The sequence below is a fragment of the Lactuca serriola genome, chromosome 8, assembly GCF_051521515.1.
Source record: "Lactuca serriola cultivar US96UC23 chromosome 8, Lser_US96UC23_V15, whole genome shotgun sequence".
Lineage (NCBI taxonomy): Eukaryota > Viridiplantae > Streptophyta > Magnoliopsida > Asterales > Asteraceae > Lactuca > Lactuca serriola.
Window position 1 is genome coordinate 150,578,237 of NC_136415.1, and position 21,887 is coordinate 150,600,123.

Sequence of the window (21,887 nt, forward strand, 5' to 3'; positions counted from 1 at the left end):
CGACCTCCAGGGTTTCCGCATCTCAAGCTTCGTTAGTGCAGATTCCTTTTGCACAAGCTTGAGATAGACACTCTACAACAAACCAATAACCATAATCACACAACCCACTCGACGATCTAGAAAGCCTCTATCAGCCAGTTGACAGGAAACACGAAACCAAAGACCACCCGAGATTCCTAAGAACCAACCTGAGGGACTACACGCACAGTACGAGTGAGAACGTTAGGAACTTCGAAAGGGCGATCACGCCAGTGATGATCTTGCCATAGAAGTACACTATGTTCTGGGTACTGAAAAGCTCTACCATTCCGAGAGCTTAGGATCATATGAGAATTCTCATGGAGATTTGGTCCAACCCTATTCAGACCGCTACTACCTTCAGATATACCACAAGATTCACACCCGGTCGATCCACTTCTTAGACTTGATATGTGAATTCCCGAAAACACTCTTCGTGCCTCACTCATCTTGATAGGAACCATTGAGAACCTTGACATCATAGATACACCAGTCGGAACCCACTAGCTACACTAGACGGAATCCGCATCCCGTACGTGAAGGTCTGTCGAAATGACAAACATAGACTAGAGTTCGCTTGAGAATGCGAGGACAACCGTATAGGAAGTACTCTCTTACCTCTACTTGGCCATTCATACCTACTTCCTTGCCTAGACCAGAATTTCGGGACGAAATTCCCTCTAACGGGGGGATGATGTGACAACCCAAAGTTTATTCCGTTACATTACCCCATTACCGTTAACAGAATATTCCACTGTATAAAGGTTCCGTTAATAAGAGGTCGTTAAATAAATAAATATTTTATTTGTTTATGTTTTTATATCGTTATAGTCGTAACAAGGTAAATGAAAACACTTAAATTACATTTCCAAAGTAATTTAGAAAAAGTTAGTTTTTATTATTACGACCACTAAATCGGGTGCGACCAATAGCCCCGTATAACGACAGTATCGGGTAGAATCCCACTGATCCCCAACTCCAATCCCTATATAAGGGTGAGTGGAGTCCATTGGAGACTTTTTACACTCTCCCCTCTCTCTCTCTCTACAACTTAAATTCGAGCCAAAAATTGTCTGTTTCGAGCCCCAAACGAGTAAGTAAACTATCCTAACTCGTTGTATAACTTATCTAGCATACAAATTCAAGTTTAAAACATAAAATAGGGACAACATCATGAGTTTACGGCCCAAGAACATTCTTGGGCCGTGAAAACCAATTAATGGAGTTTTTAAGCCCCAAAACCCCTCCAAATTGTCCCTAAGGCTTAGATATGACTTGTAGGCTTATGGAATCGGACTTAGAACACCTTGAACTAGCATTTGGAAGAGTAAACAAGAGTTTACTGCCCAAGAAAATGCTTGGGCCGTAAACTCCTCTTCATGGGTAGTAAACTCATTTTTGTGTGTTAAAAAATGCCCTTAAACACACCAATGGCCTTAGATTAAATTCTAGAATTGACCAACAACAAGCTAGGGACCTTAAATGCAATTAAAACAACTCCATAAGGATTTTACGGCCGTAAACCCCTCATGGAAGGTACCTGGGCCGTAAACTCCCACAAAGGGGTTATTTGGTGCCCTAAACTCCCCATTTGACTTGGAAAAATGCTTAGGAATTTACCCACTACCACTTAAGCCCTTAAAACACCAAAAGAAAGAGGGTATAGGAGCTTACGGCCGTAAGCTCCCTTGCTTATGGCCGTAAACTCCTCAAAGGGGCCATTTCATGCTTAAACTCATTCACACTTTATGGTTTTGGACTTAGGATAATTCCATGAGCAAGTAGAAGCCTTAAAACACCCTAGGACACCCTCACCATGAGTTGACGGCCATAAACTCATGGGGAGTAGTCCCTGGGCTGTAAACTAAGTGTTAAGGGTTTAGTCTCGGAGAGTAAACTCCATTCCTAAGCCATACACACCTTTAGACGCTACCCGGGACACCCAAACACTTATCTAAAGTGTTTTCCGCTCCTTTGAGTGCGTATATTTGTTTAATTAGTATTAAATATACTAATTGTATGTGAACATATGTTATCATATGTTAAATAGGTCATTGTGTATGTTCGAGTCATTGCGTGACACCGAACGCCCAAACGGCACCTTCGTCGGATCTACTTACACCAGGTGAGTTTATACCCCTGAATGAACCTTTTAAATGTTTTTACATGTTTTATAGGGGGGGAATACAAGTTAAACATGCCAGTTATCATATCAATCACATGTGATTGATAACCCGCATGCACAAGATTTTACCACACTTTATACTGTTTTACCGAGTAGGACACTATAATGGTTTTCTAAAAGGTTTTCATTCGTTTCAAAACTCTTACTTATAATGTTTTATCTAAATTCATTCTAAAATGGTTTATGAAAGTTTTTCTAAGGTTTTCAAATATATTTTACAAAACAATACAAATTGTGATATTCTCCAGATATAAAGGTTTTCATCAAAGTTTCCCTTTTACGACGTATACTTTTACTTGTTAAATACTGCTGCTTCGCTAATACTTATTTTATACTCCTACTCTGTAACGCTTTCACTTATACTTGTAGTCGCTTATACCTGATGGACGCTTATACTTATTCATACTCTTACTTAGAGATACACTTCTACCTCACTTATACTTGATATCGCCTCTACTTCACTTATACTCGATATGCTCTTACTTCACTTATTGTCGTCTCTACTTCGTGATACGCTTATACTTGTTCGACACCCTTACTTCACTTGCGACCACTCCTACTTCACTTGTTAGACACTCCTACTTCACAAAGATCACTTCTACTTGATATACACTCAGTCGTAGTTAGATATATATCTGTGCTTATATAGGTACATATAAGTAATGATTGAAAGACTTAGGAAGGCTCGTCTGCCCTATTTCCTTTTCTTCGTTGAGATGTGGTCTGGTGGGATCGGATGGCCGTCCGAAGGTCGTTTGACTCATTAGTTATATATTATGTATATGAGCATGGACATATAGGAATTCTCTAGTCAGTTCAGTTAAGAGTCTCTACCTCTAGCCTACACTTACATTAGAAACCCACTATTGGGAAGTCTCTACCTCTAGTTCACCACTTACACACTACCCACTATTTGGAAGTCTCTACCCACTATTTGGGATGCATCTTCAGGACACGGCCTTCTCTGTCGTCTAGTCGGTAACCAAAATCTCCTGTAGGGAGGGCGGACATTGTGTGTATAGATCTATACGGGATTGACAACCCCGCACCCAGACTGCTAGCTACAGTCCCGGCCTACCAAGCCAACGGGTGACAAATGTCACATCTTATAGACGCTTGTAGGGCGTCTGGAACTCTAGTCAGTATGGTTACGAGTATCCCGGGTTACCTTATAATTCTTTGGCCTTAAGGTAACGGTATTTCGCCAGCAATTTACACTGTATGCTGGTAATTCATTTCGTAGTCACACTGTTTTGACCTTACGAGACGTATCTTTCATTTGATACTGTCTGGGGTCTGTCTCCTCTGTTTTGGCCTTACAAGACGTATCTCTCATTTGATGCTGTCTGGGGTCTGTATCCACTGTATTCACAGAATCCACTATATTCACTGTATTCACTGTTTTTGACCTTGCTAGACGTATCTTTCATTTGATATTGTCTGCGGTTTGTATTCACTGTTTTGGACCTTACCAGTTGTATCTTTCATTTGGTACCTCCTGGGGTCTGTGTCTCCACTTAATTAGACTAAACCAGGCGTGCCGTTCGTTTGATACTCTCCTGGAGTCTATGATTCCTTGCCTTAGTCAGCAGTCCTCACTACTGAGGCGTATGTTATTCCCTGATGTCGTTGCTTTCTTTAATAATGAACTTCAGTATTTTGATAATGATAGCAATTTAGGGAAAACTACTTTTTACCACATAACACTGACCAGTCTTGGTAGAAGGCTGCTTTATTTAAAGAAAATATAGGATTTTCTGGAAAGAACTCTATACATAGTAAACACTTAACTACTACTTCATAAAGTTATTTGACAAAATGACACTAAATACTTATGAACTCACCAGCATTGTAAAAATGCTGATACTCACTTTTCAAATAACTTGTATTCTCAGGTTAGCATTAGACAGGTACATCCTCGGAGCAGTTGATGAAGACGGCTTAGTGCCTCGCTGTACTTACATATATCTGTTCTGTATTACTTATATTACTTTGGTGTTTTGTAATGTAACCATGTAAAACTATTATTATTAATGCAATGTTTTGTTGTACTTTGATTACTATAATGCATGTGTTGTGATACTTGACATGACGTCATCCACCCCATAACGTTTCCGCCGTTCCGGTTTTGGGGTGTGACAGTTTCCCACATTTTCCAAAACGTATCATCCCCTTCCATGGTGAGACCTTTAATAGTAGACGGTCACCAACCTGGAACTCCAAGGGTTTGTGTCGCTTATCTGCATAGCTCTTTTGTCGATCCCTAGATGCTTTTAGTTGTTCATGGATTTGAACAATCTTCTCCGTAGTTTCTCGTATGATCTTAGGGCCGGTGAGAGTGCTGACAGGAACTTGCCTCTTTGTTAGTTGTGTGTCACCCACTTCAGACCAACACAGAGGTGATCTGCACTTGCGTCCGTAGAGGGCTTCGAATGACGTGACCTTGATGCTAGTGTGATAGCTATTATTGTACAAGAACTCGATGAGTGGTAAATGGGTATCCCAAGCTTTACCAAAGTCTATCACACAAGCTCTCAACATGTCTTCCTGCGTCTGAATGGTGCTCTCGCTTTGTCCGTCAGTCTGGGGATGGTACGCTGTACTCATGTCGAGTTTGGTTCCCAATGACTTTTGTAGTGACTTCCAGAACCATGAGGTGAATCTACTATCTCTGTCATAGATGATGAATATCGGTACACCATGTAATCATACGATCTCTTTAATGTAGGTTCTGGTTAGCTTCTCCATCTTGTCAGTCTTTTTCATTGGCATGAAGTGCGCGTATTTGGTCAACTTGTCAACGATCACCCAAATGGTGTCGAGTCCACCTGTATTCTTGGGTAACTTGGTTTTGAAATCCATGGTTATCCGCTCCCATTTCCATTCGGGTATGTCCGATTGCTAAAGCAAACTCTAGGGCTTCTAGTATTCTACCTTGACCTTGGCGCAAGTCAGGCACTTGTCCATGTAGGTAGTGATTTTTGCCTTCATGTTTGGCCACCAATAAAATTTCTTGAGGTCCAGGTACATCTTGTCTGAACCGGGATGAACATAGTATTTGGTCTTGTGAGCGTCGTTCGTAACAACATCTCTGTACCCGCCGAACTTCGGTGTCCAGGTCTGATTCATGAGATAACGAGCTTCGTCACCCTTGACTTCTAGAGTTTTATCCATTCCACTCAAGGATTCACCTATGAAATTTTCAGGTTTCAAGGTTTCTAGTTAAGCCTCTTTGATATGCGTGGACAGGTGTGAATGGATGGTCATGGTTAATGATTTTACTTGGTGGCCCGAGTATTCTTTTTGACTGAGGGCGTCTGCTACTACATTGGCCTTGCCTGGATGATAACGAATCTCACATTCATAGTCATTTAGTAGCTCTACCCATTTTCGTTGCCTTATGTTGAGCTCCTTTTGGTTGAATATGTGGTGGAGACTCTTATGGTCCGTGAAAATTGTGCACTTCGTACCATAAAGATAATGTCTCTAGATTTTCAAAGCAAACACCTATGCTCCTAATTCGAGGTCATGCGTGGTGCAGTTAACTTCGTGAGTCTTAAGTTGTCTCAAGGCATAGTCAATGACCTTTCCTCGTTGCATGAGCACACACCCAAGACCCTGCTTTGACGCGTCGCAGTAGACCACAAAGTCTTCCGTCCCTTCTGGGAGAGACAAGATCGGGGAGCTGCATAGGACTTGCTTTAGGTTTTGGAAGGCAACCTCTTGCTTATCTTCCCAGTTGAACGTCACTCCTTTCTGAGCCAAGGTAGTGAGTGGTTTAGCGATCTTGGATAAGTTCTGTATGAATCTCCTGTAGTAGCCAACAAGGCCTAAGAACCGGTGGATCTCCGTCGGTGTTCTTGGTTCTTTCCAGTTCTCAATTGCCTTGATTTTGGAGGGGTCCACATGTATCCCCTCTTTAGTGACTACATGACCCAAGAAGTCCACCTCTCGGATCCAAAATTCGCATTTGGAAAATTTTGCATATAGTTTTTCCATCCTTAACGTCTCTAGGACTTGTCGTAGGTGTTGACTATGCTCTAACTTGCTTCGTGAATAGACCAATATGTCTTCGATGAACACTATCATGAATTTATCTAAGTAAGGTTGGTATACACGATCCATCAGGTCCATGAACACCGCAGGTGCATTTGTCAATCCGAAAGGCATCACCACGAACTTGTAATGATCGTAGCGAGTCTGAAACGCCATTTTGGAAACATCTTCCTTTTGGACTCGCAATTGGTGGTAACCCGACCTCAGATTGATTTTTGAGAAGTAACATGCTCCCTGAAGTTGGTCGAATAGGTCATCGATTTGGGGTAGGGGATATCGGTTCTTGATGGTGAGTTTGTTTGCTTCCCGATAATCAATGCACATACGAAAAGATCCTTCGTTCTTCTTAATGAACAGAATTGGTGCTCCCCAAGGTGAGAAGCTTGGTCTGATGAATCCTTTGGCCAACAGTTTGTTTAGTTGACTGGACAGTTCTTGCATTTAATCTACATACTGGAAATGCCCTTTTAAGGGTAAAGTTTCCAACTTTACCCGTTATTAATCCTTCTTAATGGGTTTAGCTAAAACCCTAGTTCTCTAGGATATAGATCTTGGTCCAAAAGCCATAATACTCCAAACTAAAGCATACTAACATATATCTAGGCCTTAGACATCATTTGAACACGTAAAGCTCCTAACTTTCCTTCCATGCATGGCCTTTTGGGGATTAAAAGGCCATAATAACACCTTAAAGCTTGCATGGGGATTCCATGGTCATAAAGTTTGCGCCTTTATGCCATGAAACCCCTTCTAGACTCCAAATCTTAAAGGTAGATCACTTGGGACGTCCATATCCCAAGGACTAAGCTTCTTGGACAAAAAACCCCATTAAGTGACAATGAAAAGATCTAAGAAGCTATTAGGCAAGGTTGAGGCTTGCTTACCAGAAAATGAAGAGGATGCGATGTTGCTTCTGGATCTACAATCTTCTCCTGGAATCCTCTAGCTGTTGGATTAGTGTCTAAGTCGACAACTATATTTGGTATGTACTTGACCCGGTTGTAGCATGGTCCTTTTGGGTTGCCTTCACACTGGTGAGTCGACAGGATGACTACTGAGGAGAGAGGCTGATTTATTGTTAAGAATAATAAATTAGGGTATAAATATGATTTTTCAATATATTATAATAATAATATATTAATTAGGAATCATATTATTAATTTTTATTTAATCATAAATTAATTAGGAATTAATTTTGGGATTAAATGAATTAATTAAAAGTACAGGGGTTGTTTTGTAATTATTTGATAGTTGAGACTTTGGGCCATTGGATCACCTTTATTAAGGCTTGAACAAAAATCCTAGAAGGATCTAGGAGTTTTCGTCCAAGGGCTTAAGGAAAGGAGTCCATGGACTTGCTTAGGCCCTAAGATAAGGGATTAGGGTTTCCACCTTGAAACCCTAGCTAGCCTTAAGTACAAATAGCCCCCTAGGCTTAGGAATTCGGCTATCCCTTGGGAAAACCATACTATAGCTGAATTTTGGAGCTTAATACCCTTCCTCCTCTCTCTCATATTTATCCTCTCACCCAAGTGTGTTTGTGAGCCATTAGAGGTACTACACTTGTGGTACTTGCTTTCAAAAGCTAAGGAGATTCAAGGAACTAGATGTTATTACTATATAACAACAAGAGGTATGTATTCTATTCTTCTATGTGGATTTCGAAAATAGTAGTAGCATGCCAGGTTTCTTTTTGTGTTCATAAAGTTGTATGTCTAATAGTGAAAACATAGATCCAACTCTAGGGTTGCATGCACACATAGAATTATTTGTATAGAACCTAACAGTGTTATCAGAGCCATTGGTTTTTGTTTTCAATTAGTTTTCTATACAAAAGTATGAATTTGACATATTAGGGTTTATAGCCTATAAACCCGAAAAGCATGATTTTCGAAATTAGGGTTCATAAACCCTAAATTTCGAAATTTGGTTAGGGTTTCCCAAACCATTTCCTTTGTCCCCAAGATTTCGAATTCTAGGGTTATCTAACCCTTGAATTTCGAAATTGGCCTCCTCCCCAAGATTAGATCCTAAATTTTAGGGATTTTGATAATGCCATATCTTGTAATTATCTCTTAATTGTTTAAATATGGTAATTATAGATTTTTGAATTATCCCATCCCATATTTTTGAATTTTAGGGGATAAAGGGATTAAGTTAAATTAATTATTTAATTTAATAGATAATCCTCCAAGATTTAATAATTTAAATTAATTGTTTAATTTGAGATAATTATTAAATCAAAGTTTTAATATTTAAGATTTAAAATTAAAAGGTTTTAATTTCGAAAATTTTAAATATGATTAAAACCCTAGTATTTTTGAAAAAGTTTCAAAACTTGCCCTCAAGTTTTTGGAATTTAAATATTTTTGATTAAAAGTTTAATTTTAAATTCGAAAACCCTAGTATTTTAAAAGTGTAAAATACACCCTTATACTATATATTACATTAAAAGTCTAACATTATATATGTATAACTTAAACTACTAATCTTACCGTTAGTCGGCCTCATTCACGAAGCCGATCTATAAGGGGGTATAAGGTTATGGCCTATAAAATGGCCGTTTAATGGGTGTCCACTCTCACACATCGCTTCCTTGATTAGTGGAGGGTCGTTAGCCGAACGGGTAGGATAGGGCAAACCCTCTCCTCATTAAAAGTACAGTGAATAATAAAGTAACTAAATGTTTTACAAAATTCTCAAATCTTAGTTACTTTAGGCAAAAATGAATTTGATACAATTCCATGAAATTACACTTTTTATCCTTGCTAAGACGTTAGTGGAGCATGTGTGGTTAACCATCACATTAATTGGGTTCTAAGCAATGGTGGCAAAGGGTGACTCGATGTTTGTCATAGTTCGATGGAGCGTGTGTGGTTAACCGGCACATCGAATAAGTGACTGTAACATTGGGGGAACCATGTATATTTGCATGGTTATTCACACCCTGTTTTGTGATCCTCGGCATCCCAGTCACAAATCGAGGGGCATATCGAGATTTAAACATGACATTGAAAAGTTCAGTGAATCTCAAAAGATCTAGGAGTTTCCAATACATTTAAAAGTTAACCTTCTTTTTCGTTTTTCATGGTGGAAATTGGTAAATCATCATTTACCTACCTTCAAATGTTCTGCAAGCTGGATTACAGCATCCCTCTTCCAATTTGTAGGATATTGTGTTGGGTCCTAACCTTAATATCTCATTTGGGTGTTTTATTAAGGACTCAATCAACTAAACTTGAAATTTCTCCCATTTGTAGATGTCAAAGTCTGACAACTATGGTCTTCCTAAATCCATTGGAAAAGGTTTTCCACGTAAAGATAATGTTCCACGATTGGATTGTGGAAATGGAAATCATGCTTCATTTCCTCCAACTCCTCCAATAATTCTCCCTGACCCACGTGTTCGAAGACTTGAAAAGTTCAAGGCCACTCAAACCCTATAGGCAATAAGACACAAAGATGGAAAGTCTGTGTGTGCACACGTCTTAAAGATGAAGTCACACAATGACAGGTTAAGGATGTTGAGTGTCGATGTCTTAAGGAAGTTGGTTGTTGACTTGGTTCTTCAATCACTTCCCGAATCATATGGTAAGTTCGTTAGAGAGTACTATATGATGGACCACGACGTGACCCTCATTGATTTGACTTATTTGCTTATTGTTGCTGAATCAGAAATGATTTGGCGCACTGGTGGAGCAAATTTTTCTGATAAATCAATCTCCCAACCTTCTATGGGCAATGACAACATTGGAAGTCCAGAAAGGTTTTCTCTACGGAAGAGAAAGACTGAGTCTGAGATAGTCCCGTGTACCATTCCAGAAGAATCCATGTGTTTATACTGCCAAAAGAAGGGGCATTGGTTACGAAGCTGCCCTCACTACCTAAGAGATCTAAGAGATGGGAGAATAAAGATGTATGACTCTGCTTTAGGTAAAATCCACTATCTAACTCCATTAAGTTCCTATTTGGAGATTCTTAATACATGATGTGATAAGATTACATTTCGATGTTTTGAAGGATCGAAGAAAAGAAAGGAAGCTTAAAGGAAGGAGCGAGTTGGGTCTGATCGCGAAGAAATGGATTACGATCACATGGATTTGATGATCGGATTTTTGAGCTGCTGCTTAGAGTTATGGTAGATTGCTTAGGAATATGTAATAGCATAGTTTTCATTTACATTGTAAGGATATATATTTTTCCGCAATAAAATAAAATTTGATTTTGTCTTATTTATATTTCCTTGTAATGACAATTGTGAAAATTGATGTTTGTGTGTTTCTATTATAAGCAATATTAAGTGGATGTGATTCTTAGTTATGTTATTTATGTGTCGTAATTTTCTAAGTAAGGAAAGATTCTCATCGCCCAAGTTTCAATTGGACAGAAGCATGGAATCATATGATTTGAATCATGTGATGTATGGAAATCTTGGTACTTAGAAATTTTTGATGGGATTTGAGCAATACATCATTCCTATGGTGTACATGCAAACCCTAATAGCTTTGGATTTAGTTTGTCTAATGAACATGCAATTGATTATCCAAAGCCATAAACCCTAGATCTAATAAACTATAACTGAAATTAGGGTTTAGATCTTACATTTGATTGTTATCTAGCAATAACAATCAATCCTTGGCTTCAGAAAGCTTAGTGCCTCAAGTGCTACACCTCTAATGGAGTCACAGACACCACTAAGCAACTTGGATGAAGAGGGAGGAGAGAGGAGGCACCAAAAACGGCTGGAAACCCTAAAGGAACACTTCACCACATTTTTGGGTCTCAAGGGTTCTTTAAATAGGTAGGCAATTAGGGTTATCTAACAAGGAAACCCTAATTTGACTGCTTAAGCCCTAAGCAGCCCATGGACCCCTTCTGGAACATGCCTTGGACGATTTCTAATGGGCTTCTCCATAGAATTCGTCCAACCTATTATTCCAAGGTGATCCATAGCCCAATTGCAATTATCTTATAATTACAATTCCAGTCCCCTAAGTTTAATTAATCTCTTTTAGCCACAAAATTAATTCTTTATTAATTCCTGACTAATATTAATTAAACAATATGATTTCTCCTTTAATATATTATTCTCATAATATATTAATAAATCATTATTTAAACCTTTCTCTCCTTAATTCATGCTACATATTGCTATGGTGAAGGCAACCCAAAAGGACCATGCTCATAACCGGGTCAAGTACATACCAAAATAGTTATGGACTTAGACACTAATCCAACAATTTTAAGGCTAATTCCTTGACAAAGAGTCAAGTGAAGGACTAGGAGATCAAGTTCACAATGTTGTACACTAGTAAAGTCCACCATAAATAACAACAAGATTATTCGTCATGATTTACTAATAGTCTAGTAAACGTGATTATGCTTACAAGATTAAGTGTAATTCTGAATCATTGAAAAGTTTCAATGAATGGCAGAACGAATAAGAAGAATCAATTAGGCAGAAAGATAAAAGTTTCTCCAATCTAAGAAGAAGGGAGAGTACTTTTGTATCATGTTTTATGATAATCTTAATAACCATATTACAATTCATCCTCTAAGGACACCTTAGTGCACCGGTATGGCTAAGAAGAGCAGTCGGGAATTGTCAAAATGGGTTAAGTCAATAAGATGAATCGTACTTCGTTCCAAGATCAACTCTTAGAGTCAAACTCCAAGACTGTGACTTGAGTGATAAAATCTTAAGTAGGAATTTTCTTATTTTTTTCACATTTTGGTGAGTTGTGATGTCTAGAATAAGACAAAGACCAACTAGTACCAAATTGTGTGTAGGTTTTGTCTTGATAAAGACACACACTAACTCTTGAATATTTGTTTTGTCAAGGACTGTTTCTTGACAAGAGAATCTTATATGTCAAGAGGTCAGTGGGAGTCTAAATGATCTTGAATAAGTTCAAGAACTAATCAAGAGTAAACCTATTATTAAACACTAGCACACGACTTGAGGTTTCTAACCTATCGTGTTGATAGATTTTTGTTTCTGTGTCATTCCAGTTTGGTCAACTATGCATGTGAGTTCTATGAGTTCTCAACGGGTTGCATAAGGGCGAGACACATTGATCAATGGAAAGTACATTGAAAGATAGGGTGAGTTGCTATAACAATTTATCGGTAGTATTAAGTAGTTTAAGTACGAAATTACATACCTTGATGATGGATTTGAAAAAAACTTGAAGAAATCAAGAGAAAGAGGGCAGGAATCGCCGTGAGAGAAAGTATGACGACGAGGGGGCGTTTGTTTTGGTAAAAATATGTAACATCCAGATTCCCAGGTATCATAATTTAAGTATTTATTTTTGAATTAAGAAGAGGGACTTGACGAGTTGACGCCTAAACTCGTCGAGTAGGAATGGGACTGATGACTCGGATTAATGAATGGACTCGACGAGTCTGCACTGTGGACAAAAACCCTAGATCGTTGGGCATGTGCCCTATTTAAGGGTCCTTATGGCCTTCATTGGCGGCCACCTTCACCCTTGAGAGATCCCTTCGAACCAGAGAGCATAGGGAATGAGAGAAGAGCCATCTTGAGAGAGAGAGGAGAAAGAGAGAGAGAGAGAGAGAGTTAGGTTCAAATGTTCAATATAATTATTATGTGAATGAATGGACCAATCACAAATTAACAAAAATGATGGGTGAAAATTAAGAGACAATTTCATGACAATTGAGTTTCTTTACATGGCAAACCCAGCCCCTACAAGGATTTCTAGAGAAAAAATTTCCACATGTAACACCACAAAAGATAGTTTAAGAGAATCGAACTCCCAACCTCACGCCTTATATAAATATAAAATTCAATATATCAATCCAACTAAATTAGATATCACATGCACAAAGCTTAATATATGATCATGTGTGTCCTACTGAACTTGTGGTATATTGGATTTTGAAATTTAGGTTTTATTGAATAATTATAGTCGATTTCTGGTTATCATTTACAAAGCTAAATATATAGGGCGTGTTTGGCACGGAGCTTTTGGAAGCGTTTGGGAGCTTCTAGCTTTTTAGCTTTTGACAAAACGCTCTAGTTTAAACAAAAAGCTTCGTTTGGTAGTACGAGCGTTTAGCTTTTAGTTTAAACAAAACGCTCCAAATCTAAAAGCTACTTTATGTAGTGTTTAACAAAACGCCACTGAGCTTTTGAAATCAATTTTCATAATTACCCTTAAAAATATATATATATATATATATATATATATATATATATATATATATATATATATATATTTTAATCAATTGTCATTTTATGTAATTTTATATATTTCAAAAGCTTCCAGCTACTTTTGTCAAATACTCATATAACAAATAAAAGCTACAGCTAAACGCTACCCGCTACTTGCTACACGCTACTTTTAAAACTTAAAAATTAAAAATCTATTGAATATGTGGTATTTTAACAACTACTTTTACCAAACACGTCCATGATCATGCGATTCCTATTGAATATGTGGTATTTTAAAACTTAAAATTTTATTTTACTTAGGTCCCGTTTGATAGTTTCTGTCTGGGAAAGTGCTGTCTGGGAAAGTTTTCTGACTGGGAAAGAAACCATGTTGTTTGATTGTATATCTGATTGACTGTGCTTAATGATGAAAAAAAGTAATAATTCAATAAAAAATAAATTTAAAAAAATTAATAATCCAATAAAGAAAGAAAGAGGCGGGGTTTGGTGTATAATTGTCTTTCCAGCCCATTCAGCCAGAAAGATATGATTTTGAAGCTTTCTGGGAAAGACATATCTTACCGGGAAAGACCCCTTCTTTTGTGCAAATCAAACAGTCTTTCCGGTCCATTCAGCCAGAAAGATCTGTTTGGACTAAGAAAAATACGTATCAAACGCGGCCTTAGATCACATCCGACGACGGCCCACAGGTAAAGTTGCCGGTTCTACAATATACAATCAAAGCCGCCAATATTCATGATAAACTTCGAAGCTGCTTCCTTTCCCGTAGAATATACTATTGAAATATATTGTCACTGTATGTCACCACTTATGTAATTCAACTTAGCTTAATTTATATCCCTTCACAATCTTTAATGTGCATTTACTACCCTCTAGTTTCTGTTTGATATTCCATTCGTTACCAACTCCCAATAAAAAAGGACGGGTGATTTGTTTTAGTTTTCTATACACAAGGATAATATTTTTTAAAAATAATTACAAAATACTCGTGATTTCAGATCTATTTACAAAAACATGGTAAAAGATATTTTTGTATAGGCTCATCTCTTTTATACAAAAAATGAAAACCAAATATACCCAGTCAAAAAGAAAGGCATGATCGAGCTTTGACATGAGAGTCCTAGGAAAAGTTCCAGATGAAAGTATTTTAATGGACTCTCGAAATCTTCAATGGAATAAAACTTAATATGAGATCAATAATAGATAATGATGATTGTTAAGTTTCTCGTGTACCAGAATAATAAAAAATAGGTATATCACCATTGTATGAAAACTAACAGAAAACTTTTAAATAAAAGACCTTCAATTAACTATCACAAAACTGTAATAAAAACAGGTTCAAAATAAGTGAAATCCGGGTCACTTTTCTTAATTTCGAATTTCAATGCATTTTCTACAAAACAATACCCATTGGACCCCACTACCAAGGGCGTTGCCCCGGACCCTGTTGGTTCAACCGTTCAGAGGCTTCGCCCCTAAATCACAGTATAGTTTGAATCTTAAATAAACTCAAACAATTGTGTACTCCACACCACCTTTACTTGTTCAAGGTTTATCAAGATTGCATTAGTCAACAGATCAATCCATTACACTTAAATAACATTAGTGATACAAATCACCAACATGTAGGTGTGAGGGTTCCTCAATGTGTGTATTTGTTCACCAGTGGTTACTTAGAATAGAACTAAGAAATGAACTACTGCTTGTGCTTATCAATGATGACTCTAATTTTTATACTAGTTCTGGTATCAGAAGGTTGTTAGGTAAAGAACAAACAATAAACGAAAACAGATTTGAGAAATACGAGAAACCATAAACAAAATCAAAGCACACATAACACAAAGATTTAAGTGGTTCACACTATCTTATGATGATATAGAGTTACCTGTTAGCAAGATTCTAAAATATGCGATATGGCAGACGCCAATGAGTGCCATGGCGTTAACACATGGCTTCATTGCCAAGATAACAATATTAACGTCGTTGTTAGATGTAACACATGCCATGGCTGGTCTAGGAATGTCATAACACTAAATGTCTCGAGTTTTATTTTAAGACACAATTTTTTTGTTGTTTTTTCTGATTAGACATGAAATCAATGAATTTGTCTTAACTTTTTAATATAAGTTATTGATATTATATTTTAAAACCATTGACATAGTTGATATAAATCTATAATTATTGATTTCTTTTTTATGTGTACAAAATTGTCGCCTTAATTCATGCGTTGAAAACATCATGTCTCATCATGACTCATAAAAGCTAGAGATTTAACTTAGTCGCTACGCCTCACGACTTACACCATTTAAAACCTTGCATGTTAGTAACCGACTCCTTTAATGATATGACAATGATGAAGTTAAATTAGGTTTATTTGTAAACTTTTTAACGGAAAATGCAAAATATAGGTTCTTATATGGAATAAATCCAATTTACAGGTCGGTCATTGGCTCCATTAATGAAATATCAAGGAATACAAGAACGGTTATTTTTTTTTTTTAATTAGGCCTAAAATGGAAAAATTCAAAAATATAAAGTCTTTTACGAAATAAACCCTCAGCAAGCTTATAACGGTAATAAATAGTGAATCTATTGGCATAGGCAAATTACACACGTATTTTAATATTTTTTTTAAATATTTTAAGTCATTTAATCTGATTGATCATGGTTGTGGTCTTGATGATGTTGATAGCAATAAAGGAGGTTTGAGTGGCTCAGAAGGTGCATTTTAGGTTGGCGGAACCGCATGAAGGCTTATACCGTCAATAGGCAGGTTGAGATTTTGGCTTTGAAAATGGGTTGATGAACCTCTAAGTGGTTCTCCAACGACTTAATTTTTTTTAATATAATTTTCTATTATAAATATTTTCTTCTATTATTTTAAAACCATACATTTCTTTCTTTCAATTCCATTATATTCTCCTATACTTCATCTACCATTTTTTTATCTTTGGAATCCATTCCATTTTACTCTATTATCTTTACATTCCAATTCAATTTTTGAAAATAGGTGTCATTCTTAAAGCAACTGTATCTCCAGAATGGCCCGAAATCAAAGAAGTGGTGTTCGCTCGAGCATACACCGACACTTTGGAAAATAGCCACGTGAGTCAACGTAGATCATCATATTTCTGGCGATTAATATGAATCAGTTTAAGCAATAGTTTGGGGTTCTGATCGTTTAATGCATCACATTTTTTCAAAATGGAAAGATATGCAAGGATAAGTCAAAGAGTTTAATGCTATTTTCACCCATAAAATGAATACCCATGAGTCCGGAGTCTCAGAAGAAAAAGTTTTAAACTCAACAAAACTTTAGAATTTAAATATTTATTTTAGTTTTCGTTTGTTGTTTGTACTATGAGTTTTTTTTTTTTAATTATTTCGTTTTTCGTTTTAGGATTTAATTTATGTTATTGTAATGTAATTTTAATTTATGTTATTTTAGTGTGGTTTTCATTTATGTTATTGTAGTGTGTTTTTTAATTAAATGTTATTTTTAATTAAGTTTAATGTTTTCTTGTTTTAAATTAGTATAAGTTTATTTTAAAGATTAAAAAACTTAAGAAAAATGTAATGTTTTATTTTATTTTATGTTTTTAATTTAATTAAATTACAAATAATAATGTGGCAGTAGGTTCAATACGTTGGAAATTACGTTATTTCCATATGATTTGAGTTAGAAAAAAAGAAAAAAAAAGAGAAAAACGTTTCAATGAGTCGGAAAGGAACTACTAAGACCATATATACATGCACTAAAGAGTAAATAGTACTGTAAGAGTATCCTTTCTAATAAATAAAAATAATTTTATCACTTGTGAATCTCTCATGAATTTTGACACTTATCATTTTATGATATTTTTTAAATAAATAATATCCATATGTCAATTTATGAGTTTTTTCAATCTTTAAAATTAAAAAGCCATATAATATTTTTATTTATATAGGTAAAATATTATATATAATAAATATGATAGTAAAATTGAAATTGCTATGTTTTTTTATTCTTTATTTCAAAATTTTATTTTTTAAAAAAATATTTATTATTTAAATTTTAATAATATTTAATCTTTTTAATCAATCTCTAGGCGTTGTCCCTTAAATGAGATGAAAAGTAAAATTTTATTAAACAAGTAATTATAAGATTGTCATATTAACATTTAATTTGAAATTTAACTCTATAAAATTAAAAAAAACGGAAGAAAAACTTGTTTGACCAAATTTTGTAATTCACTCTTTATAATTATCAAAACGCTGAACGTTGAATTTGAAAGTCAACCTAACATTTTTGCTTCCACACCTCTGCATTTGCAAGAAACTCTCCTTATGCTACATGCCACCACCATAAACCGACCACCTTCCTCCGCCGTGAGCTCAAACAATATGTCAATACTACCCCTACCCTCTCTTCTCCTTCTCCTCTTCCTCCTACCCTTTCACGTAAATTCACAATCCACCACCCAAAATGACCAAAACATCCTTCTCAATATCAAAAGCTTCTGGTCAAATCCACCCTCCATCAACCACTGGGACCAATCCTCCAACCCTTGCAGCTGGCCGGAGATTACATGTTCTGGCACCACCATCATCGGAATCACCCTTTTCAATCAGAACATCAACGGAACTGTCCCACCGTTTATTTGTGACATCAAAAACTTAACACACCTTGATCTAAATTACAATGACATCACCGGAAATTTTCCGACAGCCCTCTACAACTGCACCAATCTCCAGTACCTTGACCTCTCTCAAAACTACTTTCAAGGAAATCTACCCGGTGACATCTCACGGTTGTCGCCGGAGCTCAGATACCTCAGCCTCTTCGGCAATAACTTCTACGGCGACATTCCGGCAAGTATTTCTAGATTATCAAAGCTTTCATCGCTTCAATTACACCAGTGTCCTTTCAATGGCACTTTTCCTCAGGAAATCGGTTATTTAGAAGACCTGGAAGAATTAAATTTGTCTTTTAACAATTTTACCCCATCAAGACTACCCCAGAGTTTTATTCAGTTGAAAAAACTTCGATTTTTTTACATGACTGAAACCAACTTGATCGGAGAGATACCCGGAAAATTTTCCGGCATGCCGGCTCTGGAACTGCTGGATTTATCTTCCAATAACCTGAATGGATCAATACCTAGTGATTTGTTCTTGTTAAAGAACTTAACCGAAGTTTATCTTTACTGGAACGATCTAACAGGTGCAATCCCGGATTCGATTCAAGCATTGAACATGCAGGTCATCGATCTTTCTGCAAACAAGCTCACCGGAAAAGTCCCCGGAGGTTTCGGGAATCTAATGCGGTTAACAAACTTGAGTCTCGAGTTAAATCAGCTATCCGGTGAGCTTCCGGCGAGCATCGGCCGCTTGCCTAGCTTGAACGACATTCGAATTTTCACTAACAATTTCTCCGGTGAACTACCACCGGATTTCGGAAGATACTCTGAGCTGAAGTTATTCGAGGTTGACGAAAACCAGTTCACCGGAAACATACCGCAGAATCTGTGTTACAACGGGAAGCTCATAGGCTTGGTTGTTTACAGTAACAATCTTTCAGGCGAGATACCAAAATCGCTTGAAACTTGTAGCAGTTTGAGGGTTTTTCAAGTTTATGATAACCAACTTTCAGGAAAAATCCCAGATGGGTTATGGAACCTTTCAAGCTTGGAGAAGATGATGGTGAGTGGAAATTCATTTTCTGGCGAGTTGCCCTCGGAATTGGCGCCAAAATTATCAATACTCGAAATCAGTAACAACAGGTTTTCTGGTGAGATACCTACCGGGGTATCTTCTTGGACAAATATGCGGGTTTTCAAAGGAAGTAATAATCTATTCAATGGTGGAATTCCTCAAGATTTAACCGTACTTCCAAATTTAGCAACTTTATTGCTAGACGGAAACCAACTCTCCGGCCAACTTCCGGCAACTATTGTTTCCTGGAATTCACTCAACGCTTTGAATCTCAGTAGAAACCAACTCTCCGGTCAGATTCCGGCGGGTCTTGGGCTATTAAAAGTTCTTACAGTACTCGACTTATCAAAAAACAATCTATCTGGTCAAATACCAGCTCAGCTCGGGCGGCAGCTCGTTTCTCTTGATCTTTCCGGCAATAATCTCGCCGGAAACATCCCGGCTCAGCTCGATAATGGTGCCTTCGAGAAAAGCTTCCAAGGAAACCCCGGTCTTTGTTCAAATAATCCATTATTAGAGCTTAATTCTTGCAGTTCCCGATCCCAACCCGGACCATCTAGCAAGATTTCCAGTAAGACGGTGGCGATAATCGGAAGTATTGCAGCAATATTGTTTCTGCTGGCGGTGATAATGACCGGATATGTCATCGTTCTTTATCGGAGAAGAAAACACGGTTTCAATTCACATTGGAAATTCACTTCTTTTCAAAAATTAACCTTCACGGAATCCACAATTTTGCCTCGTTTGAACGATAACTACATGATCGGTCAAGGTGGTTCCGGGAAGGTGTACAAGGTTCCGGTGAACCGTTCCGGCGATGTGGTGGCAGTAAAGAAGATCTCAACCAAAAAGGATTTAGATTTAAGGCTCGAGAAAGAGTTTTTAGCAGAAGTTGAGATTTTAAGCATGATTCGACACTCAAACATCGTGAAATTGATGGGTCACATTTCGGGTGACAACTCAAAGCTTCTTGTGTATGAGTACTTAGAGAACCGGAGTTTGGACCGTTGGCTGCACCGAAAGCAGACTCCACCAAGCCGTGGGTTGGCCGGTTCGGTGCGTCATATGGTACTTGATTGGCCTAAAAGGTTGCATATAGCACTCGGGGCGGCTCGAGGGTTGTCCTATATGCACCATGATTGTTGCCCCGCAGTTGTTCATCGTGATGTGAAATCAAGCAACGTGCTTTTAGATAGTGAATTCAATGCAAAGATTGCAGATTTTGGGTTAGCCAAGATCTTAGAGAAAGGCAGTGAGCTCGCTGCAATGTCAACCGTGGCCGGCTCATTCGGCTATATGGCTCCAGGTAAAGTTTCAATTAACAATAATATATTCATATTGTATTTTGAAATACCACTAGCAATCATATCAGCACTAATGTGTGGACCATTTGATCCACGGTTAAGTACGTGGACATGAGTAGTACTAAGATGAATAACCTCTTGAGTTTGATCGGTTGTCCTTACATATTTGTCCAGTAAGAGAAGGTGAATATCCATAAGTGATGTCTCAGGGCATCAAATTTCTTGTTCAACGACATTTTGATTTACCTTCTCATGTTGGTTTTGAGACTCGGTAATGGGTGCAATCATACCAGCACTAATACATAATATCTTACTAGAACTCGACAGTTAAACATACTTGAATGACAATAATACTAGGATGAGTGACCCCTAGGTAACCCTTGTGTTTCTTAAACCATACATCTAATAGCATATTTAAATTTGTTATAGAATATGCTCATACAACAAAAGTAAACGAGAAGATAGATGTTTACAGCTTCGGAGTGATCTTGTTCGAATTGACAACGGGAAGGGAAGCAAGCAACGGGAACGAGCATTCATCGCTAGCAGAATGGGCTATGCAACATGCTTTAGGAAGTGAACCAATAGAAGATGTTTTAGACAAAGATATTATGGAGCCCATGTACATGAATGACATGAGTAGTGTGTTCAAACTCGGGCTATGGTGCACTAGTAGATTGCCAACAAATAGACCCTCCATGAAGGAAGTAAGCAAGATGCTACTCCAGTACACTCCGGTTATGGTGGTTGGGACCCCGAAGAACAATCATGATGTAGTCGATCATCTTCCCTTACTCAAGCTTGAAACTGTCTAAAAATGGTGATTTTAGACCGTATATAAATAGATGTGTGTTTTCTATTGAAAACATCGAGTTTTGAAATCACATACATGTTGCTGTTAAAAAACGTTTCGAGTTCATACAATTCTTAACTGTTATGAAATTAGTTTCTAGTTGTTTACGATCGTTCAGGCTTGAATACTATATATGATACTAAAAATGTATGTATACTATTCATTATGACATTCAACCATAAAAGTTATTGAATTAGGAATGAGACATGTTAATGAGTTAAAAATTATAATATTTGTTCCATTATTTGGGTATGGTTTTCTTTCTATGTAAAAGATATAAATGCTATTTTCATTCCTATATGGTTTAAATCACACAGAACAATGCGTAGTAACTTAAATAGTTGTATTAGATTAGCATGTTTCGACAAATCACAAACCAACCGCATAATTTTGTCAAAATTTATGATAAGTATTGTTATTAGTTTATTGTTACTAAATGTTTTAGTAAAGGGTTGTTTTGCAGCTTATGAATGATTCACATCTAAATGATTCAAAAAAACTGAATGAAACTATCTAGAAAAAATGAATGAAAACTATGTTATTCGGTTAGACCTTTAAATGGTTATGTTGAAAAAT

The 21,887-nt window shown here is 37.0% G+C and overlaps 1 protein-coding gene across 1 annotated transcript; it reads left to right on the top strand.

The window, feature by feature from the left end:
* Nucleotides 1-17,699: 17,699 nt before the first annotated feature.
* On the top strand, nt 17,700-21,418 carry LOC145066197 (uncharacterized). Its single transcript, XM_079013407.1, has 2 exons — nt 17,700-20,460; nt 20,888-21,418. The coding sequence occupies exons 1-2, from the start codon at nt 17,787-17,789 to the stop codon at nt 21,271-21,273; spliced, it is 3,060 nt and encodes a 1,019-aa protein (XP_078869533.1). The 5' UTR covers nt 17,700-17,786; the 3' UTR covers nt 21,274-21,418.
* Nucleotides 21,419-21,887: the final 469 nt, after the last annotated feature.

Coding starts and splice junctions, on each gene's coding strand:
- LOC145066197 (XM_079013407.1), top strand. CDS start 17,787: ATGCTACATGCCACCACCATAAACCGACCACCTTCCTCCGCCGTGAGC. Junction 20,461..20,887: donor ATTCGGCTATATGGCTCCAG/GTAAAGTTTCAA, acceptor AATTTGTTATAG/AATATGCTCATACAACAAAA.